At 47.0% G+C, this 24,345-nt stretch overlaps 1 protein-coding gene across 2 annotated transcripts in view; it reads left to right on the top strand.

Annotated features, from left to right (window-relative positions):
* Positions 1 to 24,345, top strand: part of PRMT9 (protein arginine methyltransferase 9) — a 1,177,496-nt gene that overhangs the window by 283,789 nt on the left and 869,362 nt on the right. For both annotated transcript variants that reach the window (XM_069631249.1, XM_069631248.1), the window contains exon 4: positions 18,243 to 18,410. In XM_069631249.1, coding sequence (XP_069487350.1) covers positions 18,243 to 18,410 — 168 coding nt within the window. The remainder of the gene's footprint in view (positions 1 to 18,242; positions 18,411 to 24,345) is intronic.

The following is a 24,345-nucleotide window of genomic DNA, read 5'->3' as shown; positions in this document are numbered from 1 at the left end:
TCTCACGCAGTCAAGGAGACTTTGGAGGTTATAAGGGTCAAGAGATCATTTTAGCAGGGAAGCTGTTTTTTAATACCCTTAACACTTTTCTGCAACAAGTACAATCCGCCCAGAGCAAGGAAAAGGACCCTCTAAACAAGGGTATGACTCAAAGGGGAGAACTGTTATTCAAAGAAGGTTTGTTGTTTCTGCCTACGACCGATTTACGAGAACAAGCAATGGCCTGGTGTCATGATGTACCATTAGCAGGACACAAGGGACAAAATGCCACTTTAGAATTGGTTTCTAGACAATTCTGGTGGCCCAAAATGGCAAAAGATGTCAGGAACTATGTCGTCTCATGTCCTGTATGTGCACAGAATAAGTATGCATATTGCAAACCCCTGAGTCTACTACAGCAGGAAACCCCTCCAGAAGGTCTGTGGCAACACATCTCCACTGATTTCATTGTAGACTTACCCGTTTCTAACGGGTACTCAGCCATCATGGTCACGGTCGATTCATTCAGCAAATTGGCTCATTTCTCACCCTTAAAAGGGTTACCCAGAGCAGGCATTACTGCAGAGGTGTTTTTGGGAGACGTGGTCAGATTACACAGGCTACCCCAGACCATAGTATCTGATCGTGGCTCACAATTCACATCAAAATTCTGGACTGTTCTATGCAAATCTCTAGGGATAAAAAGATCCCTTTCGTCTGGGTTTCATCCGGAAAGCAATGGACAAACCGAACGTCTCACTGCCACTTTAGAACAGTACATCAGGTGTTTTTGTAATCAAGAACAGAGTGATTGGTATCGGCTTCTGCCCATGGCAGAATTTTCATACAACAACACCAGACATTCCTCTACCGGCATGCGTCCCTTCTCATGCACCTATGGATTCCATGCAAACATACCTCCGTTTGGTCAGAATTCTTCTAATGTACCCTCCGTTGATCTGCTCATGAATACTCTGCAAGATCTTCACAGGAAGACAAGAGCCAACCTCGAGGTGGCACTTCATAAGAGCAAAAGATGGGCGGATCTCAAGAGACAACCCAACCCTGAAAGGGAAATTGGTACCAAAGTATGGTTGTCAACCAAATATCTACCCAGGTGGATACACCGAGGCAAGTTCTCTCCCCGCTACATTGGACCCTTCCGGATCACGGCTAAAATCAATCTGGTAGCCTTTCGCTTGGCTCTGCCAGCCAAACTACAAAGAATCCATCCGGTGTTTCACACCTCATTACTGAAAGAATACACAGAGGACCTACACAAAATAAAAATAAAAAAGACAATCGGATTCCAGCAGAAAGAAAGCACCAAGGAATACGAAGTCTCCAGACTCCTTGATTCCAGCTACAAGAATGGCACCTTACAGTATCTGGTACTATGGAAGGGGTACCCAATGTCTGAGAGCTCTTGGGAACCTATTGGACATATATCAGCACCTCGGCTCATTCAGAAGTTCCATCGACTGCACCCGGGAAAAACAGGAGGAAGTCTACTGAGAAGGGGTCATACTGTCACATATCGCCCATGGAAAGTATGGAGGAGATGGTCGATATGGAAGAAGGACTGAATTATTCCTTGCAACGCACAGCGCGTTCTAGTCTTCCAGTATTAGCCGCCTTAAAGACCAGCAGATGAGAAGCACCTGTGCTTTGCAACTTCCTTACTTTGTTCCCGCGAGTAAGTTTGCTTAAGCTCCCTCTTGTGTCCCCTTCCCGGTTTCTGCCTACCTTGTTGGTCGTTTGTTAGTGGGTTGCGTACCACTCGAACGGCTCCTTGCCCCCTTCCGTTCTGGACTGCTTTCCTCTCCGCTTGTGCGGCGTCTGTCACCGTAACCTGTTTGCATCTCTCTCCGCCCTTCCTGCTACTGCTGTACTCTCTCCCGCGCTGGGCGGTTCCCCAGCCTTCATTGTTTTCTGTGAGCGGTATCTACCGTTGGAGCGGTGTGTTCCCGACACACAGTTCTTCCCTTGTGTACCACTACATCCGCGTGTTATCCGCACGCCAACTGGACCTCTACCCGGACAACAGGCAATCGCCAACTCCGACAACAACCAGTGCATTCTGGTACTTGTAGGCAATACTACTCTTGCTTTCACTCTTACTGGATTCCTCTACGGACTACATCAACTACCATCCATATCAAGATCTACCAGGGTTTTTTCATCCGGTTTTTCCCTGGTTTGGGGTGGGCTCCCTGGAGTCCCCGCTGCCGGGCACATAGCCTCTTTGGCAAAGTGGACTCTAGGCGAGCCCGTCCTTCTATCTTCAAATCCAAGAACAAGATCGAAACCACCTGGAGAGAAAAGAAGAAGGAAAGTTCTACAGACGAATCTACTGCGTCTCCAACAGATTCTTCAGGTTAGGAGTGGGCTAGTGGGGCGAGTTGTGTAGACACTGTACTTGATAAACCTGTCAAACCTGAGATGGGGAGAACGACAAATCACAATGCCAGTAAGATTATATGTACTTGTTATCGGTTAGAGCTCCCACTCTTACAGGAAGGGGGATGAAGCCCCTTCTACTACATGACTAATCACAACAAAAAGGACACCGCAAATCATAGCCAAGTCAGCCAGGGAAGTGTTCATCTATGAACTTGGAGGCTTCCTCAGGTATCTTGAAGAAGAAAACCTGGTTAGAGTGTTCAACACGTAACTTGGCTGGGTACTGCATGGAGTATTTAACTTGCAGGTCACGCAATCTCTTCTTAACAGAAAGGTTTTGCGCTCTCAGAAAAATCGGGGGTTTAGATGAATCCTGGAAGACGCTACAAAAAGCTTTCCTTTGGCCCTTGCCGCCCTGAGGAGGGCATTGCGATCCTGGAAATTCAGCACCCTGGCAATGATAGGGCGCGGAGGCGCACCAGGTCTGGGTTTGGCTGTTAAGGCTCTATGGGCCTGCTCTATGGCGAACTGAGGTGACAGTTTAGGGGAATCCAGTAATGTAAGTAAAGTATGCTCTAGGTAGTCCTCCATTGGCTCTTTGATGCTGTCCTCGGGAACCCCGATAATAAGTAGGTTGTTGCGTCTGGAACGGGATTCAAGGTCTTCGTTCTTTTTGGCAACTTCCTGCACTCGTCTGGACATGGAGGAAACCTCTGCCTGGAGAGCACCCAAGGTGTCTTCCGCATCACCAACTCTTGTTTCGATTTCAGCGACTCGGCTTTCAGTTTTTTCAATATGTGCCTTGATCGAAGACATAGAGCCATTCATATCATCGAACTTGGTATGCAAGGTGGTGAACCCCTCCCGCATGTACTCCACCATGTTCTGTAAGTCTATGGCGTCTGATGGAGGTGAGGTGGCAGGGAACTGTCCTGATTCCCCACCAGCGCCACCAGGAGGCATCTTGGCAAACATGTTGATGGAGCTCTCTTTTTTCACTCCTTCACCCTTGGTCATGGTGGGGGTTCGGCACAGGGTTGCGGGCGCAGGGGGGCGATGTATAAGTAGAGAGAACAGCAATTGGCGCACGGATCTGAGATGATGGCCAAGAGTAGGGCGAGGCTGCCTGAAGGCAGCAGAATCTGACCAGAAGCACTTGTAATGTCCAGTTCACCCAGGCGTCACCAGGGGGACCGGAGTGCAAGCACGAGACACCAAGGATGAGCAGGGAACTCTGATGATATGGGAAGCGTAAAGGTGCACAAAAAGCCCAGGATCAGGGATGCGAGAAGTATCCAGGCCAGGCCATCCGAGCCAGAACATAGGATCAGAAGGGCCCCGTCGGGTTATAAATACATTGCGGGCGAAATCGCCAGGGGGGGTGAAATGTGTCGCCAGTACCCTATGATGGAGATCCAGAGCACCGTTACCCAAGCGTGCTTCAACTGACAGGTAACGTAGAAGGGACTATGAGGTGTTTCACCCTTGCTTGGGAACTCGGCAGAGGGAGTCAATCAAGTTTTTTTTGCTGGCCTTCGAATGTGAGCGCTGTCACCGGCGGTTTGGGTAGGACTGCAGTCATTGTATAGAATAAGCACTAGTATAGCCTTCCACCCTCTGCAGATTTAATTATTTTCCATGTATCAGCTATCCGGGTCCATGCAGCCTGAGGGAAGCGGTGCCAGTATTCGACGGGGGACGATTATAGGAAGGGGGCCGCAGCCCCTGCACATACCTTAGTGGAGCCAAGCCAAGGTGGACCCCCGCCAGGGGGAAGGGGGAGCGGAGCAAGAACGCTCCACAGTGCTGCGCTTCTGCTGCCACCCCTCTCGCAATCGTCGGCTACCCACCCCCAAGGACTGACCCAGGGATCAGAGGGCCCGTGCGTGCCAGGCGTCGCCACGCACGCCGCTAGAGAAAGAAGAGCCAGCAGCTTCTCCTCCCAGGGCGGCCCCAACCCGAAACAGCAGCAGGCGGAAGATCGGCCCGGGAGCGGACCGTCAGACTGCCTCCACTCTAGGCAGCGAGACAGTGGAAGTGCAGCCGCGGCTCCCCCCACACAGGTAAGTCTCCAGCTCACAAGTGCCTACGGGCAGGAACAAGTCACGGAGCGCCTCCGGATCAGTGTAAGTGCTGCAAGTGAGGAGAACTTTCGGCACGAAGCGGCTCGGCCGCCAGGCTGGGCCCACAGCAGGGCGGCAGTCCTTCCCACAGGATCTGGGTTCCGATTCAGGCTGGGAATGAGACAGTGCAATCACAGAAACTTCAGCTAGCTGTTCTCAGCATCCAGGTATACAAAACCAGCGGTTTACGGGAGATTCACTGGTTCAGGATGTTTCCAGCCCCGGAGCTCACAGATTAGGCGGCCATCTTGCTCAGCACACCACAGCACCCCCCGCATCCAGGTTTCTGTCGTTTTATGAGAGAGAAGATAGTAGGTGATATAGTTTCAAATGCTATCGGATATGTGCAAGGTAAGCATAAATCCAAAGCAATAGTTGCCTCGCATCGATTTTATAATGATGTGAAACTGCTCAAATGTCACAAAAACAAGGAACTCCGTTCCCTTAAAAAGGTAACAATGAATTAGCAACAGTATTCATACTTAAAAAAGCGCATTCTCCAGCACTATAAAAACATACTAAGACATATCAGAATGCCTAGATTAAATCAAATAAACTGTGATCTGATCAAAGCCATTTGCAAGCATGATTCAAGATCAATTTGGTCAGTGATTTGCAATCCAAAGTCTAATAATAGTGTACAGCTGGAGAATGTTATTTCTGCCGATACATGGGAGAAGTATATATCTGTGAAATACAGCTTACCATTGCGTTTTGTTACTGTGAAATATCATCATGTTATCGATGGGGACATGGAATGCTTCTTATGGACTCATTTGGATATTATTTGGACAATGAATAAGCTCACTAATTCCAAAGCTCCCGCTCCAGATGGAATTCCATTTTGCGTATATAAAACATATCCACAAATTTGAACTGATCTTGCAGTCAGGTAATATAATATTCCAGAGAGCTGGGGAACATCTATAATTGTACCCATTTATAAGAAGGGCATTTACACAGATCCAAATAACTATCGCCCTATCTCGTTAATAAACACCATGGCAAAAATATTTGAGATTCTTGTTCTCCATGACTTGGACAGATTTATAGGTCAACATAATATTCTGTCTAGATTCCAAGTAGGATTCAGGAGGGACATGGGTACTAACCTGAATGCTACTGTATTAGCACATATTCTGGCAGGTACAAAAAAGAAGGGAGTCTATCCGGTCTATGTAGCCAGCATAGATATGTCCTCCGCCTTTGACATGGTAGTTGGGGATCTACTATGGAAAACAATTGCGGAAATGTGAATTCCAGAGGCTCTGATCTTTTGGATCGCTATGCTCTATAATCATACAGCCTACAAAGTCAGGATTACTAAGGAGGGCGTGACCACAGCGCCTATTACACATACATGGGCTTGAAACAAGGCTGCAATTGAGCAGCCACTCTGTTTAACTTGTATTTAGCGGATTTGGAAAAAATATGGAAAGGCATGGGAATGAACTTGGTGAGAATGGGAGCGTGGCGAATGCACTGCCTTGCATTCGCCGATGATATTATTTTGTTGGACTCTACTCCATCGGGACTCCAAGCCAAGTTGCATGCATTTGAGATATATGCCCACTCTATGAATGATATGATATGATATGACATTTGTAACGCGCCTATACACAAGTGTTTCAAGGCGCGACGAGGCAGGGAGGGGGGAACAAGGGGAAGACAGACAACGATCCTACTAGGTCAGGTGTCATTCAGACCGCGCAGGTGCAGGGGTAGGGGGAAGGGAAAAGTGCAAGGGGAAGGGGAGGGGGGGAAGTGCAGTACAAGTAAGTAGAATAAGTAAATAAATAGGGCCAGCTGGTGGCAAGTGCAGACAAGTGCTGGGAAAGGGGGGGCTGTAGGGATACAGAGACAGTCCCTCAGTGCAGGGGTTGCCAGGGAGGCAGCGCAAGAGGAGAGTGGCTGGGACCAGGACCGAGGTCGGTGAGAGTGGCCCAGTTGCAGATTCGGTGCAGATTCAGTCGAGACTTTAGCAGGGGAGAGGGAGAGAGAAAGCAGAAGCAAAGAGGAAGGTTTTGAGGTGCTTCCGGAACCGGAGATGGTTCTCCTCAAGTTTCAGGGAGGCAGGAAGGCTGTTCCAGAGGGAGGCCCCTGCCACGGCTAGAGATCGACCCCCGACTCGTTGCTTCGAGAAGCGGCTGACCCTGAGGGAGTTGGAGATGGATGAGCGAAGGGCTCGGGAAGGAAGATATTTAGGAAGAGCGAGTTGAAGGTATTTAGGCCCCAGGCCTCAGAAGGCCTTGTGGACAATGCAGAGGGTTTTGAACTTAATCCTCGCAGCCACTGGGAGCCAGTGTAGAGATTTCAGTCCTGGAGAGATATGGTCCCTGGGCTTGAGGCCAAGGACAAGTCTCGCAGTTCTGTTCTGGATGAGTTGTAGGGGGCGGAGAGTGGAGGCAGGCAGATTAAGATAGAGGCTGTTACAGTAGTCCAGCTTAGAGAGAACCAGGTCTCGGGAGACAGTGAGCTTCTGGGGGAAGGAGAGGAAGGGAAGAATACCTCTGAGGAGGTGCAGCTGGTAGTGTGACTTCTTAGAGACGTCAGATATGAGGAGAGAAGGAGAGTGTGGAGTCGAAGATGACCCCGAGGTTTTTTGCCTTGCAGGTAGGAGGAGGAGGAGGGCCTCCCATGTTTCTAATCCCTAATGCAACAAAAACCAACATGATTGTTTTCACTGCAGGAAGGAAGCTGAAGGTTTACAAATGGAGGATTGGGGGTGAGGTAATTACTCAAATGCCTTAAATAACCTACCTTGGTTATTATCTGAGTAATAATTCCTCAGTTAAGCTGTGGAAAGAAAGGCTCTCCCTGAAAGTTTGCCAACTAAAGATCATTTTTGCTAAATATTGTCAATTTTCCATGTACCGATTGCGTGATTTTTTATTAATGAAAGTTCAGGCTGTGATAATATACACCTTACACATATGTCTGTTTGATCTAAGTGCATTTTTGGACTCTATACAGGGGTGCTTAATCAAAGTGCCTTGCCTTTAGCATTCGCAATTCCAATTTGTAATTCGTCATGAACTAGGATTTATTTCACTTTCATGTAGAGCTGTTTGGTGCTCCTTGACAAATTAGGCAAGAATCTTGAACCCTCCTAACTCTCTAAGAATTTGCAGGAGATTATTGAATCTAAAGGAGTTGAATCTTTTAACATATTTTAAAAACGGAAGCAAATAGTGCTTGATGACTTAGAAGTTACTAACGATGACCTCTGTTATAGGCCTGCTTTTGTAAAAAAGAAACTGTTTAGAGGGATTGGATCATTACGCTAGACCAATTGAAGAGCTATAGGACGTACATGGAATACGCAAAATTTACACATAAAAGATTGCCTTGCTGCTCTTTTATCGTATCTTTCCTTGTATGTATATATGGATGTATTTAATACATTTTAAATTTAACTAATTCCGAACTAGAGAACGTTGTAAGCACTGGGAAAGTTGTCCAACAGGCCCACAACAGGTGAATTGTAGATTTGCCAGCTGCAATGAGTATGTGGAAACACTTAAACATCTGGTGCTGGAATGCCCACAATTCAGAAGACCTCAAACCGATTTTTTGATAAAATGTGTTAATCCGGAATCTGTAGATTGTTTAGAATTCCTATTGGATAGGATGATGAATGGGAACCACAACCCGTTAATTTTTGCTTTAGTGCGTTTATTGAGTATAATTGAGGACAACATAGCATCCTATATGTGATCAATTATGGAATGGATTGGGGTAAAAACCTTTAATCACCTTTAAGTTTACTAAGTGAATTTTATGTTATGTTTTTGTGATAACATGTACCCAGTGCAACAAGGGTCAGTTTTCGCTTGGAAATAAGTAAGAACTCCTTTTTCTTTTAATTATGTATTGTTTTTATTGATAATGTATTTTAGAATATGAATGAATTGAAATATGTTGATTATTGATGTAAATATATGCTCAATTTTGTAAAGGTTTGTAAAAACCGCATACAAATAAAGAAAAAGAGCCAAGAATACATGCTACTTCCTGGTGGAGAAGAGATCTGGACCATATCAGGCCCGTTCTGGATCTAAGAGTATCAAAGAAATTAGTAAAAAGAAAAAAAGAATTTCTTTAAAAAATAAATGCTGGGTATTCAACACATTTTTCCCATTTGTCAAAAGGGATATTGGTTGTGTGTCGTCATGTATCTTCAAGATGTATACTTCCGCATTTCCATTATCCAGAAACAACGGAAATTCCTAAGATTTGCGGTATGAACAACCACAACCAGTGGTTGCTTACGGGCTGAGTCCACCTCAAGGGCATTCACAGAATGCAGGGTGATGGTTGCTGCTCATTTATGAAAAACAAAGGAGATTTTAGTCTGTTCCTATTTGGGGGATTGGCTTATGAAGGCAAGTCCAGCATTGACTTCGGATCAGTTCCTCCGGACCACAGCTCAGGTGCTTGCTGGCTGTCGTTTCCAAATCGGCTCCAAAAAGTCCACGATAGCTCTCGTCCAGACGAGTTTCTTCCTGGGGGCAACCCTAGATATTAGACTTTGAAAAATATTGCATTTGGAGTAGAGATTGTCATCAGTACGTCTGAAATGTTGTGAAATGTCAACGGCAATCCACATTACAGCTTTGACAACACAGTGGTCTCATCAGGGATATGCAATCTTTGGCTCTCTAGATGTTTTGGATTATGCTTCCCAAGTTCCCTCGCCATTGAGTATGCTGGTTAGGGATGATGGCTGTTTTAGTCCAACATAACTGGAGTGTCAAAGGTTGCAGACCCAAGTAAAAGAGTATTGGGGTTCCTTTTATAGTTTCAAATATGACTTCCCTCCTCCACAAGGAAATGAACATTGGGATAATGTTGTGGTATTAACATGTTTCAAACTGTGGGCTTGGAACACGGCCAGCCGACATGCATTGATTAGTGATAGGCACACTTTGCATGTGCTCCTAAATGGACAGGCATCTACTAACGTGAAGATGCCACATGTTTATCACGCAAAGGAGTGACTGGGAAACTCTAGGGCCAGGGGAAGCCATCTGCTCTGTGAGGCAACCCTTGGAGGTGTTAAAGGGAAACTGCCTTGGGCGATTCAAGGGGATAGCAGCTGTCCAAGTTCAGAAAGAACCATTATATTTACAAGGAAATATGTGCCTCTTGAGACATAGTTAGGTGGGTTGTAAGCCTTGTTCAGGTTGGTCTTGGGACACCCACTGGGGAAAGGCCAAAGAAGCGTGATGGAATATTCTGGTAGTTTAAAATGCAAGCATGTGATGTTCCAAACACTTGGGGCCCCATTCACAGCTTGATGAGAAATCTGGTTTGGAAATCCAGCACACATCTCGTACACAAACCGTGGTATGGCATGGGACGTAAACATAAGGCCAAAGCAAATGCTACGGCAGCCAATGAAATCTCAGGGATCGGAGATCCACACTCTGTGTATGAATACGGACGACTAAAGATTACACTTACCCTGAAACAAGAGAGTCTAACGCAGGCTCCGGAGGTGGCCTTGACACTCCTGCCAGACTTTAACCTGGTGGACAAGGATTTATTAAGGACTCCAACACACTAGATCAAATGAAAGAATTGGACACTTATCGGGAGGAGGTGAACACATTAGGCAATTGCCAATCACTAGAGAGGGAACTAATGGGAAGTGGATCCACAATTCAGATTCTCAATACTCCAATCACTCTCAGCACCTGTTTAATAGGAGCAGCAACCATCTTGACCTTGAGACCAGCAGAAGCCAGATGGCGTCTTTGCTCATATTGTGGCGGCAGCTGAATAGTCAACCAGCCAAGCTAAAGAATCCTGCAAACCATTGGGATCCCAGATAGGGTGGAAGTGCATGTTACCTGTAAGTACTTTGGTTCTGTGAAGAATACCTACCTGCAAACCCAGGAGAATCCTTTATGGCACAATGTGGTAGGGGCATGCTACAGCTCTGGTTCACTTAGGGGACATGGCTAGATCTTGCCATTGTAGCAGATTTAAGGCCGTTTTAGGTGATGCAAAACCCAAGGTAAAGACTTAACTGGGTCTGGCTCAAGAAAATGGCAAAAGACTAAAGTGCTGGAACACTATAAACTACCCAAAGCCTGAAGATCAAAATCCTGGGCAGATGCCCTGGAGTTGTCAATGTAGATTAGGGAATTTGACTTTGGGATTTGGGACACTAAGCCTATTAGCTTAGAACATATTTTTTTATACCCCATACTAGCACAGTTTTCTATAGAAACCCATAATGTTGTCATTCAGCATAACCCCAATGCCTGGTAGGCATTTACCCCACTCCATGCTTGCTTTGAGGTTTCAGAAAAGGTGTGGCTTCCAAGTCTTCAAAGCCAGTCCACACTGCCAATCCCAGCATGCAGGAGAACAAGAGGGGGGCAAGTCCTACTGAGTTAAGAGATTGTTTGTCCCTATCCATGAGCAAAGCTACCCTGCTTACAACGTCAGGAATTTAGAGAGACTCTAAGTTTCTCCTTTGATATTACATTATCAGGAAAGCCATTTGCTTTGTTGTTTTCTTCTACCTGTATCCTTTCTTTTGGTTCTAAATAAAACCTCTACCACATACCTCTGACTGTGAAAGTTCAGTTCCTTCCTCATAACAGTAGGCTCCCATCAGGGAATGGGAAAAGCATTATTGTTCTATATTTAGTGATAATGTTAAAGCTTAAGAGGTGAAAATATTTAAGTGTGTGATGTAAAGGGAAAAAACATGACTGCAGTACTATATATATATATATATATATTTCTGATGTTTGTTAATCTGCTTAGAATCACATGCTGTGCATAGGTCCGACATCCAGTGGTCACTGCGGAGTATTGCATTTTGTTTTTCGTAGTCGAAAAGGGGACGTCGACCAGGCGTGTCTGAAACACTATCCCTATAGTGACGTGCGTTGTACCCACAATCCCTCACGCGTCGAGGTCCCTCAGATTGTTTTTTTCCGCCCAGCTTCTGGTCGCCTTCACGCGGAGCTCCTCGAGAGACATTGCAACCCTCGACCTTTGGTCGTTTCTTCTACGAAGATTAATACAGCACTCCCTCGACGCAGTGTAGCTGTTCTCCGCCGAGCAAAATCGTCGACGGAGGGTCGAGCGGAGGAAATCTTCGGCGCTGCCGAACACGTGGCCTGGCCTCGCTGGCCACATACAGTAGGGAGAGTGGGGTCGTGGGACATCTCTGGGTCTTTCTGAGAATGCCTTTCCCTTTCCCCTTCCTTTCCCTGGGGGTGTTTATCGCGATTTATTGCCTCTGCTATGGAGAGGACACCATTTAGGTTTTCCCCACTTTGTAAAGGCAAATTCACTTGGAAGGACAAGCACTCACGGTGTAACCGCTGCTTGCCCCTCGATCACAAAGAGGAAGGGTGCGCGGCTTGTCGGCTTCTGAAGCCTAAAACTCTAAAAGACCGTAGGGTTAAAAGGTGGGCGGCCTACGCGATGTCGAAGGCCGAAGGTTCACCCGCCGCTGCTACCACCGACAGTGACGAGGAACGCGATGACACGACCTCCGCCACGGAAGTCGAAACCCCCTCTAAGGAGCGCTTACGCGCTTCGTCGTCTGTCCCCGGCCCCGACGGGCTCGGCTCACGCCCTGCTTATGGGGATGAACACCCCGGCGACACTGACGCACACAAAGATTCACATAAAGATAAGCACACAACCCATGGCTCTTCTTCGTCTAAGTCGAAGAGAGCTTCGGCGCCCAAGGAGACGCAGGTTCCACCGGCGGCCTCCTCGGACCGTTCGGGTTCGAAGCCCCTCTCGCAACCGCAGCCGCGACCTGCGACTGGGCTTTCGGCAAACAAGGGCGCCACCACCAAACCATCGGCCGGTGCGCATCAACAGAAGGCGCAGACCGCCGTACAGCGCTCGATACCCATAGCGTCAAACTCAAACTTCCGCCGACAAGAATGTCGCCGATAGCTTAGCCAGGATCGTTGTAGCCGACGCCCAAAAGCGTACGCCGAAGATTTCGTCGAGCGTTACGCATAGATCAAAGGATACGCCGAAAACACCCGAAGGAAAGCAGGGACTACCCCCTTCAGTCAGGGAGTCTCCCGACACACCTGAGGGTTTTGAGGAGGGCGACGGGACACTTTCCTCGACGCTTTGGGAGAGGTCGAGCCATTTCGAGGTAGACAACTCAAGTTTTCCCCCGCTAGACCGCTCTGGGGTACCCCATGAAACTATGGAGAGACTCCACCTCTGTATGGAGAGGATGGAAAAGTTTATGAGTACCCAAGCCCCTCTAACTCTCAGAAGAACTAGAGAAGGGCCTCAAGACGACCCCAGAGCCAAAAAACCGAGGCTGGTCGATCCCCTGCTGGACACAGCCTCAGACTTCCAAGATGTATATGACCTCACTGGGGAGGAACAATACTTCGAGGAAGAAGATGATTTCATGGACAACGAAGGACAGAACCAGGAGGAATGTCTAGAAGACAGAACAGACATTATAGAAGAAGGCTTCGGGATTAGCCCAGGAGAAGGACCTTCGCACCCCTGGCAATCACCATCAGTGTGTTCCGACACTGATGCCCTAAATCTAACTCCTCCGGATAATTCTCCAGTTAGGAACACGTCTCCAATTGACGATCAGCCTACTTTCAATGCACTGTTGCGCAGAGCAGCAGCGCATTTCGAACTGGACACGGGAGAACTCTCTCCAGAATTAGACTTTGTAGAAAGAGTCATTAAAGAAAAACCCCCGGTCAGCCAGACCATTCCACTCCTCGCCTCAGTTAAAAGGAGGATCACCCCGTCGCTGTCCACTCCCGCATTGATCAGAGGGGTCAATCCACGGATTGAGAAACTTTTCGCTCCTTCACCCTCAGACCCGCTCTACATTAGGGGACATTCCATACCGGACTCCCTAGTTGTATCTAATACTAGAAAGAGGGCAGGGGTACCACTTTCCACCAGTGAGGCACCCCCTGACAAGGAGGGCAAGAGGCTATATGCCCTTGCAAAAAGAGTTACTTCCTCGGCTGCCTTCTCAGCAAGAATTGCCAACAACAATTCCTTGCTTGCGAGCTACGCAGACGCGCAGTGGGCCAAACTGCGCAAAGACGCAGAGGAAGCACCGGAGCCTTTACGTACACGCCTACTGTCGACTATTGGCGAAGGAACACAAGTGAACCAGAGCATTGTAAAAAACTCTCTGGACGCGGCAGAAACAGCAGGACGTTCCCTGGTACAAGGAATACTCCTAAAGCGCCATGTATGGCTGCGCAACTCAGGCTTTAAACCGGAGACACAGGCGTCTTTAATAAATAAACCTGTCGAGGACGCCAACCTCTTCGGAAAAGCGGTAGATGAAGCCCTAGAGATGGCCAAAAAAGAGTTCGACACTATCAAGACTCTTGACCAGATCTCTAAGCCCACTACCAGACGCGGCTATGGCAACAAGCGCTTTTTTCGTGGCCAACGGCAACAACAACAAGGTCACCATCAGCAATACCCTGCCACCAATTACCAAGCCAATAGTGGGCAGTACAGCCAAAGAGGCCAACGCCGGGGCAAAGGGAGAGGTCGGGGATCCACCCCCAGAGGCTCCCAAGCCCCCAACAACTCCAAGTGACGCGAAGATTCGCGTCCCCTCCCATGCAACACCGGTCGGGGGCCGGATAACATCCTTTCTTTCTGCATGGGAGGAGATAACGTCAGACCGTTGGGTACTTTCCACCGTAGCCCACGGATACTGTATCAAATTCAACAGTTCCCCATCCTACAGACCCCCGAGGGGACGGCGGTTGACGCCGGAACATCTTGCCATCCTTCTTCAAGAAGTACAACAACTGCTGGAAAAAGGAGCCATAGAGGTCGTGCCTCTATCTCAGGTAACGGAAGGTATTTATTCAGTGTACTTCCTTGTACCCAAAAAGGATCTAACCATGCGCCCTGTATTAGATCTGCGCCCAGCGAACAAGTTTATCAAACCCCAAAAGTTTCGTATGGTGACCTTACAGGAGGTGATCCCGCTGCTTTCACAGGGAGATTACATGACAACATTGGACATGAAAGATGCATACTTTCATATTTCAATGTTGCCAGCGCACAGAAAATACCTAAGGTTCATGATAGAGGGCAAACACTACCAGTTCAAGGTGCTACCCTTCGGTATAGCTTCAGCACCAAGGGTATTCACAAAGGTACTGGCAGTGGCTGCGGCCCACCTGCGCAGGTTGTCCATCCCAGTTTACCCTTACCTCGACGACTGGCTCATAACAGGGGACTCCTACGAAACATGTTTCTCCAATACCCAAAAGACGGTAGACCTTTTGTTCCAACTGGGCTTCTCCATCAACGAAAAGAAGTCCAGTCTAGACCCCAGTCAAATCAAACAATTTCTAGGGGCTCTAATTCAAACAAGGGACGGCCTCGTCTTCCCCTCCAAAGAGAGGGTCCAAAACATGCTGTTTCAGATCCCCCAATATGTGACCGGCCGAGAGGTGACGGTACGCAAAGCAATGCGCTTGCTAGGAATGATGGCGTCGTGTATTTATTTGGTACCTCACGCGCGCCTGCGCATGCGCCCAATGCAAGAGTGGCTCAACAGCCAGTGGTGTCAGGCCAGCGGACAATGGGACGATCTAGTGGTGGTCTCGCAGGCCTTGGTTCTCTCGCTACAGTGGTGGACAAAGGGGAACATGGAAAAAGGAAAACCCTTTGCCACACCCGCGGCGGAAGCCACTCTAACCACAGACGCATCCCTCACAGGATGGGGTGCTCACCTATCCCATCAGACTGCTCACGGAGTGTGGACTCCGAACGTAGCATCCAAACACATCAATCTACTGGAGATACTAGCGGTATTCAAGGCGCTAAAAGCCTTCCAAGAACACCTACAAGGCAAGACAGTAATGGTCCTTACGGACAGCACTACAGCCATGTACTACATCAACAAGCAGGGGGGCACCCACTCTCCAGGCTTGTCCAAACTGGCCCAGAATATATGGAAGTGGGCTCTCAAACAGGACATGTTCCTACTATCACTACATGTACCCGGGGAACTCAATCTGCTGGCAGACAGACTCAGCAGAGATTTCCCCCTGCCCGAAGAGTACGAATGGCGTCTGCACGAAGACATCGTCTTCGACGTCTTCACACAATGGGGATTCCCAGAAATAGACCTGTTCGCAACCCTGGAGAACTCTCAATGCCTAAGTTACGCCTCCAGGTACCCCCAGAACCAATCCAAGGGGAACGGTCTATCAATGCAATGGTCAGGGAAATTTTTTTACGCTTTTCCCCCGACTCCCCTTCTCAACAAGGTGGTGCACAAGATGCACCAGGAACAAGTGACCATGATACTGGTGGCCCCAATGTGGGCCCGACAGCCATGGTTCGCTCACTTGATGGAGATGTCTCTATCTCCCCCAGTAAAACTCCCCTGCCCGTACAACATGCTATCTCAGAACAAGGGCAGGACTCTGCACCCATGCCCCCAGAACATGAATTTAGCAGCTTGGCTCCTGAGGTCATAGAGTTCGGACATCTACAACTCCCGCAAAGATGCATGGACATCCTCAGGGAAGCCAGAAAACCGAACACTCGCCACTGCTATTCTAGCAAGTGGAAGAGATTTGTCATCTGGTGCAGGAGTAAAAGCATCAACCCTATTGACTGCTCTCCCACACATGTGGTACTATACCTGACCCATCTCTTGGATTCAGGCCTAGTGTTTAACTCCATTAAAGTCCACCTAGCGGCACTTTCTGCATACACCACCTCCCAACTCAAAGTGTCGTGGTGGAGGATCCCAGTTATAAAGGCATTCATGGAGGGAGTAAAAAGAATACACCCCCCGATAGCTGACCCTGCTCCCGGATGGGACCTTAATGTGGTACTTACCAGACTCATGGGCTCTCCATTCGAACCCATGCACAAAGCATCCCTTAAACATCTTACTCTTAAGACTGCTTTTTTAATAGCTATCACCTCCATCAGGAGAGTAAGTGAACTTCAGGCTCTTTCTATTCTAGACCCCTTTGTTACAGTTCACAAAGATAAAGTGGTTCTACGCACTCACCCTAGGTTTGCTCCGAAATTTATTTCTAAATTCCACGTAAACCAGTCTATAGAACTACCAACGTTCTTTCAAAATCCTTCCAATTTGGGAGAAAGGACTCTGCACACACTTGATGTACGCAGGGCGGTCATGTTCTACATGGAAAGAACCAGACCATTGAGGAAGACTAATCAGTTCTTCGTCTCGGTGGCAGCAGGAAGAGAAGGAGATGCGGTTTCAAAATCCACTATTTCTAGATGGATTGTTCAATGCATCACTCTCTGCTATACTCTTGCTAAGAGAGAACTACCCTTTAAGCCAAGAGCACACTCTACTCGAGGCACGGGGGCATCCATAGCATTCATTGCAAATGTTCCCCTTGAGTCCATCTGCAAAGCGGCTACCTGGAGTTCTGTGCACACCTTTACAAAACACTACTGTCTAGATACACACTCTAGATCTGACTCCCAGGTGGGACACGCAGTATTACGACACCTTTTCTCTACTGTTCCTTCTCATAACCCACCGCCAACTCCGGGTACTGCTCGCTAGTCTATGCACAGCATGTGATTCTAAGCAGATTAACAAACATCAGAAGAGAATGCATTACTTACCGTAAAAGCATTTCTGATGGTTGTATCTGCTTAGATTCACATGCGCCCACCCTTCCTCCCCGCTCGGATGGAAGGAACATAGACTTCCTTTATATATCTCTCTCTCTTTCTGTACTCACTCACGTCTAGAAGGCTCCCTCAGGGCAGAAAAAATACAAACCGAGGGACCTCGACGCGTGAGGGATTGTGGGTACAACGCACGTCACTATAGGGATAGTGTTTCAGACACGCCTGGTCGACGTCCCCTTTTCGACTACAAAAAACAAAATGCAATACTCCGCAGTGACCACTGGATGTCGGACCTATGCACAGCATGTGAATCTAAGCAGATACAACCATCAGAAATGCTTTTACGGTAAGTAATGCATTCTCATATATATATATATATATATATATATATATATATATATATATATATATATATATATATATATATATATATATATATATATATATATATATATATATATATATATATATATATATATATTTTTCCACTTTGTATTTATTAGTCAACACCAAGAACAACACTCATATAATCAAAGAAAGGTCCCAACCTAGACAACATATTATACCACTTCCCCTCCTCCCCTCACCTACCCCTCCCGACACGCACCCCCCGCCCACCCCCGAACAGTGAGCTACACAGGGTTCAACAGAACAGAAACAAAAGGTACACCAGGGCTGGGACAAAGACCCAGAACCGATTAAGGCTGTTTAGCAACATATCTCTATCGGCAAGGTCCCAGATAAACACAAAACATCAGGTGACACCGGTACTATATTTTAAGGGAAACGTGTATGAGCGCAATACAAAAAAATATTAATATCAATAAGGTAGCACATTCATTATGAAAAGTAACACCATGAAATCGGTGTATGGCATGCTTAAGTTGGCAGTGCAAGACCCTAGGCCACTTAATTATTAGTGCAAAAAGGGGATTTGGAATGTAAAATGTTATAATGCTAATTTTATGTTATAGGCTATTTTATGTTTTGTGGCTTTTTGTAAATCAGATGATATTGTGGGACCTGACAATTTGTACGTTTTATTTTTTGAAGTCTAAAATTGATAATAGCCCTCTGTTTATGTTTCAGTATGTTTGCTAAAAAGTCTGGAGCAGCTCATGTCTATGCATGCGAATTATCGAAGACCATGTATGAACTGGCTTGTGACGTAGTTGCAGCAAACCATATGGATGGAGAGATCAAACTTTTGCACATGAAGTCCTTTGATATTGACATTCCAAAGCATATACCAGATAGGTAACTTGATTGCTTTCTTGGTTTTATGGTTGTCCTGTAAAATATGTGTTCAAAATATACCTACAAGCATGTTTCTCAAGTGTAAGTAATTTTAAATATTTTATTGTTTTAAGCATGGACCTAGATCAAGGGCAGCAGTGCACTGTACAGTGAGCAATATTTACAGTGGTTTGCCAAGTGATGAGGTAGGCAGTACACATTAGTGCAGTACTGTGGAGGATCAAGGGGGTAGTCGGGGTGATGGTGGCGAGTATCGGCACATGGCATGGGAAACGTTGTTTCCTGGTTTTCCTGTTTCAAGCCAATTTGGTCTCCAGTCTATAGATTGTCTTGCACATGGAGGATGGTGTTACCAATTAGCTGTTTATTTTGGCCTCCACGGAGGCTGGTTTGCTACCTGGGACTGCTTTGTAAGTGATAACATTAAGTCTTTAATATGCTCCTGGCAGGGCGATGGAGCTGGGATTGTTTGCTCAGAGAGATGGCTAGGTGGTCAAACATCTGGAGCCGGTAATAAGATGTTCCTCCATGTGGTGGACTGGTTAGGGAAAGCCCTGCAAGAGATACATTTCCCCGTCATGTGGGATACTATAAGGGCTTTTACAACTGTTGAGAGGTCTGGGGGTTGTGAGAAACCTGTAGGTTCCTCACCCGCTAGTAGTTCCAGGGTATCTGTCATCCAGATGGCTAGTACATGGCCATCGCTTTTGGATCCAGTTCCTGGGGGTGGACAAGTGCGGGAGGATCACCTAGATGGCGCGTCTTCTGGGAGTGGAAGTAGGACACCAGATGGTGAGATGCAGTATCCCCCTCCCTGTAACACCTTTATCACATCCTACCAGGTAGGAGACCTAGGAACTCGACCTCCCCTCCCCCTCCCTTTCCTGACACAAACATTTTCTCACGAACGGCTCACTGTGAGCAAAAAAAAGGACTAACACCAGAGATATATACCTCACATGTCCCAATACAATGGTCAGGCAATTACTGATCATTACACCTGACTTCCATCACACTTTCCCACAGGGAGTAAAGGCAGAGCACGAAAGCACACTCTGAACGAGGCAAAGCACACGAGGAAACATCCGTTCCAAGATGGCAGTTTAATACAAGGAGAAAGATGGCAAGACCAGAGACGGTTGCAAGGAGGGAAGCCCCCTTGACCCTTTCAGACCATTACTTTCACGAACCTTGGAAAGTAAGAAACCAAGACCTGGAATTAAAGCTGAAAAAATCTGCATTGTGTGTCGGTGGAACCCTGGGCTCCCCAGCGTTGATAAGTAAGGCGGGGAGGAGCGGCTGCCGCCATGGTACTGTCCTTGGCTCCTACAACAAAGCAGCACCAGAAAAGACAGCACAACCGGTAAGTCGGAGATACTGATACCAAACCAGCCTGTGTTGGAACCAAGGTTTCAAGCGGCAACATTGTATAAAGAAATCTGAGGAGAATAGCTTGTGAAACATATCTAATGAAAGACGTTGAAATAATTGAAAACCAGAGGAGTGATTGAACTTTGGGAGGCCAAAAAAGATACCGTTGACCGAGTGGTCTGGCGCCACGTGGGAGCTCACTCAAAGGTCTCTGTCGCATATCCAACTAATTGTCAACTATTAAAAGGGGAATTTTGAGATCAAAGTGGTTCTACAACGGGTCAAGCTAAATCCTGTGCAATTTCGAAAGTCTTCAATAGTTGAATACGTGCTACAATTGGTAAGGATTGGCAATCGTTTTTTTTTTTTTTTTTTTTTTTTTAGTATAGGCCCTTTTATTTTGACAATACTTCCCTAGGACTGCATTTTTATTTGATGGTCGTAGCTTGCTCCCATCTGTAGATGTAGCTTCAGATAGGCGTTTATCACACCCTTGTTAAAGTTCAATAAACAACCTTGAACTGTGGACACTTCTTTCTCTCTTACTGTTGATACCATGCCTTCCTTACAGGTTAAGGGGGGTGAGTGGGAATCAATATATTGACCTTATGGAGCCAGGCAATCTTGAGCCACACCGTTTGTGCTTTTATGGAGATGTGCTTCTGAAAGATGAGCATGATATCTGTGATTTAAGCCTAGAGACTTGGCCGACTCAGAGGATTGGTGGGTGAACCCGTCCTGGCACATTGCGTCTAGACATTGTTGAAGAGTTGGCTGTTCTGTGGATGCACCAATGAGGCTGAATTTGATCTTGGTAGGCTTTAATTTAAGGTATACATTGAATATCCAAGTTTGATTAACGTCTAGGCAAAGTCCTGGGGGCTTTAACCTTGAGGTAAAGCTGTGCATCTTCGGCATGTTGGTGGATGGCAATATTTGGGAAATTGAGTTTGCCTGGAAATGGTATGCTTGTGATTGACCGGTTGTGTTATGGGTTCGGGGTTGGTTTGTTTAGGAGGAGGCATATTACATTCATTTTTGGTGTGTATGGGAATGCCCCCTTGCAGGGTGGGGTGTTCGCGACTCTGAGGTGTGCACCAAGTACGGATCTGGTTAGTTTTTTGATGATGGCATCTGGGATGAGAGTCTGTGTACTCTGTGGGTTTAAGAGATTAGAGTATATCTAGGAGGTCCTTGAGGAGTGGGAGTAGAAGTCGGTCCAGGGTGACATAGGCCCTCATTACAACCCCAGCGTTAACCAATGGCGCTATTAGCGCCATGGTTAACGCCGGTAATTTACTGGATCCGCCATGGTGACATGGGGAATTACTGCCCCATTTCAAGGTTGGTGGGGCGGTAATTCCCCATTTACCATTGGCCCTTCCCCATTCCCATTTTTGCCCCATAGGGCTCAATGGGAATGGGGAAGGCGGTAATTACGGTACCGCAAAATGCGGTACCGTAATCACCTTCAAGGTCCCTTTACGGGTCCTTCCCTTAACGGCTGGTACAGACCAGCCGTTAAGGTCGGCACCCGCAAAGGGACCTCGTAATCAGGCGTTAAGGGATTACCGGTACCGGTACCCTTACCGGTACCGTTAATCCCTTAACGCCAGGGTTGTAATGAGGGCCATAGCATGGGTGAGGATGGTGGTGGACGTCCCCATGGGTTTGGAGGTCTTAATGAAGTCTCAGATTTTGTTGATTTTGTTAATGAAGAATCCGTTAATGATATAGCATTTCTCCCTGGAAGCTGGCACTTTGGGGATGGGGTTGGTTTTGGGCAGCGTTTGTCGACATTGTAAAGGGCTTTGCTTCTGTTAGAGGCAGCTGCGAGTGTGGATGTTTAGTAAGGAATTTTAGCTACAGTGATCTTGTTTCAGCAAAATGTGCGTAGGGTTTTTAGGGAGGAGAAATCCTCTGGTTTGTGGCTCTTGCACCAGTTTTTTCACAGAATCTGATGGAAGCATTTATTGGAGGCCAGCTCAAGGGAGTGATCAGCTTTTGTTGTTCTCATTTGTAGAGGTGCATACGTTCTGACCTTCTCCTTGGAGGTTATTGTAAAGGCATCCAGTAATGCTGCGGCCTCCCCTGGTGGGGGAAGGGTCAGTCGGTTTAAAAACTTGTAAAATTAAGTACGCTGGGATTTGAGGCAAAGTGTATACTTAAAATTCAAAGTAAATGGGAGACATGACTAATAGTTTGGTTGTGTTTGCTTGGTAGTAAATCAGTACACGTTTAGCTAATGGACCATTATATATGCGTAGCTAATGTTTGAAGGGGTGATATTTCACAGAAGAGATATGTGTGACATCTGATAGACGAGGAGAGTAAAGCAAGTTGTGTCTGATGTCACTCAGAACACCAAGGCTGAATGCACCCTGTACTTGAAAGCAATCCATTGATAATTATGTTTTATTTGGCCACCACTCTGTCCCTTTTCCACACCCTTTATTGTCCCCATGGGCCAGAATTGTAGGGGGTGAGTGGTGGGACATAAGGCAACTATGTAACCCATAAATACCAGAGTCCCTTTCAATTAAACCCACAACAACTACAAAGTGCAAGCAAATATTGTAGCAGTTGATTTTATGTCCTGTGATCCTTTCCTTTGAAGTAGGAGGATGATGCAGTGTTCACAAAGGAAATAATTGGAACTGCTTGATATGGAAGCCATACATAACAAGAATATCCTTGAGTCGTAGGGATGTACACAATTTCCACATCCAATCATGTGAGAAGTATTGTAAATCTAAATATATTAAACGTGTAGGTATGTTTCCGTACTCAACTGATGCAATTCATCAGTGTTAGGTTGCCCTCTGCTGTCCAAATGGAAAAGTGCACCTCTGTGTGCACTTCCACTTCAACAGCAGCAATCATTTCAACCAACAGAACGAGCACGGTTCTAACCAGTCATCTTCACCTTCCAGTATCGCAAATATTCTGAATAATTTCAAGTTTCTTCTTTACACCCACAATTCTCTTCACACAGGGCATGGTGGTTCCAGTCTTAGTGAACAGTTAATTACTGGCTCAACGTTGCAGTCTCTAAAGGGTGAAACGCTGTAGGATTAATGAATGCCCCCTCACAAGCTAAAATTGAAAGTAGGTGCTGTAATTATGCTACTGTGCAATCCTTTGCCATCACAGGGACTCTGCAATGAAACAAGGTTAACAATTACACGTCTACAAAGACACATCATAGAGGCCTGTGTAATCGATAGAACTTAGATAATGTTCTTATACCGCGCATACCTCTCATTCCATCCGATTCAAATATGCCTTTCAAATTCAAAAGAAGACAGCTAACTATACTTTTAGCCTTTTCAATAATGACCATTAATAAGTCACAGGGACCTGGGGGGCGTGACCAGCCGTGTAAGCGTTCAGATGATTCTCCAGTGAGCTCCTGTGCCCGAGCTTGCTCTGTACGCCCTAATCCCCCTTAAAAATGTCAGACTTCAGCTGAAAGGCAGGAGTAATGTGCCAGAACCTGCAGGGGGGCACCCTATAAGAACTCGAGCAGATTGACAACTAAAGTGCCGAGAACAGACTCCCGAAAAAGATCCCTGGCTCACAGCAGACAAAATGGTGGCAGACCTTCACTGAGGCACCCAACGCCTGTCGTGCCGCTCTGGACACAGGAGGCTGCAATTTAGAGGACACCTGACCTCCTAGTTGGGAGAGGCTGCGGGAGTTGAGGGTGTAGCGGTCCAACAGAGTTACACCTTTGCTACTGGCTCCCTGCACGGAGATCGGACTGGACGGCTGAGCGCAGGACCTGCGTCTGGTCCCTGGGTGACTGGTTGCCCCCCCCGGTGCCACCATTGGAGTGCCTGAGGCATGGTGGGGATTCACCAGCCCGCCTAAAGTACCCAGAGCGGAGACCGCAGGTATCGGGGGAGGAGCAGCACTGAAGGCAGCGGCACAGTGGCAAAGGCATTTTTATTTTTTATTTTTATTTTATTTTATTTTATTTGCATTTGTTAAGCGCACTTGCAGCCCATGAGGCATCGAGGCGCTGTTACAGAGGAAACACAGATTAAGATTAGATTTTTTCTTTTTTTTTTTTGTCTTAGTTACGTATTTATAACGCGCTTAAACACTCGGAGGTTTCTAAGCGCGGACCCGGGGATCGAACCTGTTGTTGCTTTGTGTCGTTTTGCTTCCAAGACGCGCACGCTGCCGCTGTGCTATCCTCCCGGGACATAGAAGCGTGGCGTGGAAGAGACTCAGAGAGTGCTGCGACCGCTGAAGAATCTGAAGTATTCCCCCAGCACATGTAGCCAGCGGTATGAAAGAGGCCCTGGTACTATTAAACCACCATTATAGACAGTGTGAAGCTCGACCCTCTTTTGGGGTGGAAGTGGTGTCCCGTGCGCCTAGTGACCTTGTGCTGTTAATCGGGTAGCGATGTCTCCAACACACTACATGTATTAACATGTAATCAGCTGGATCTTGGCTAGGAGTCATCCCCCCAGATGCTTGGGTGAGGCTGATAATGGCGACCTGTTCGGTTTCTGCACTGAAACCAGTTGGGGGCCATTGATCGAATAACAGG

The sequence above is a fragment of the Ambystoma mexicanum genome, chromosome 6q (assembly GCF_040938575.1).
Source record: "Ambystoma mexicanum isolate Mex_15411 chromosome 6q, UKY_AmexF1_1, whole genome shotgun sequence".
NCBI lineage: Eukaryota > Metazoa > Chordata > Amphibia > Caudata > Ambystomatidae > Ambystoma > Ambystoma mexicanum.
This window is presented reverse-complemented; position numbering and strand designations above follow the sequence as displayed.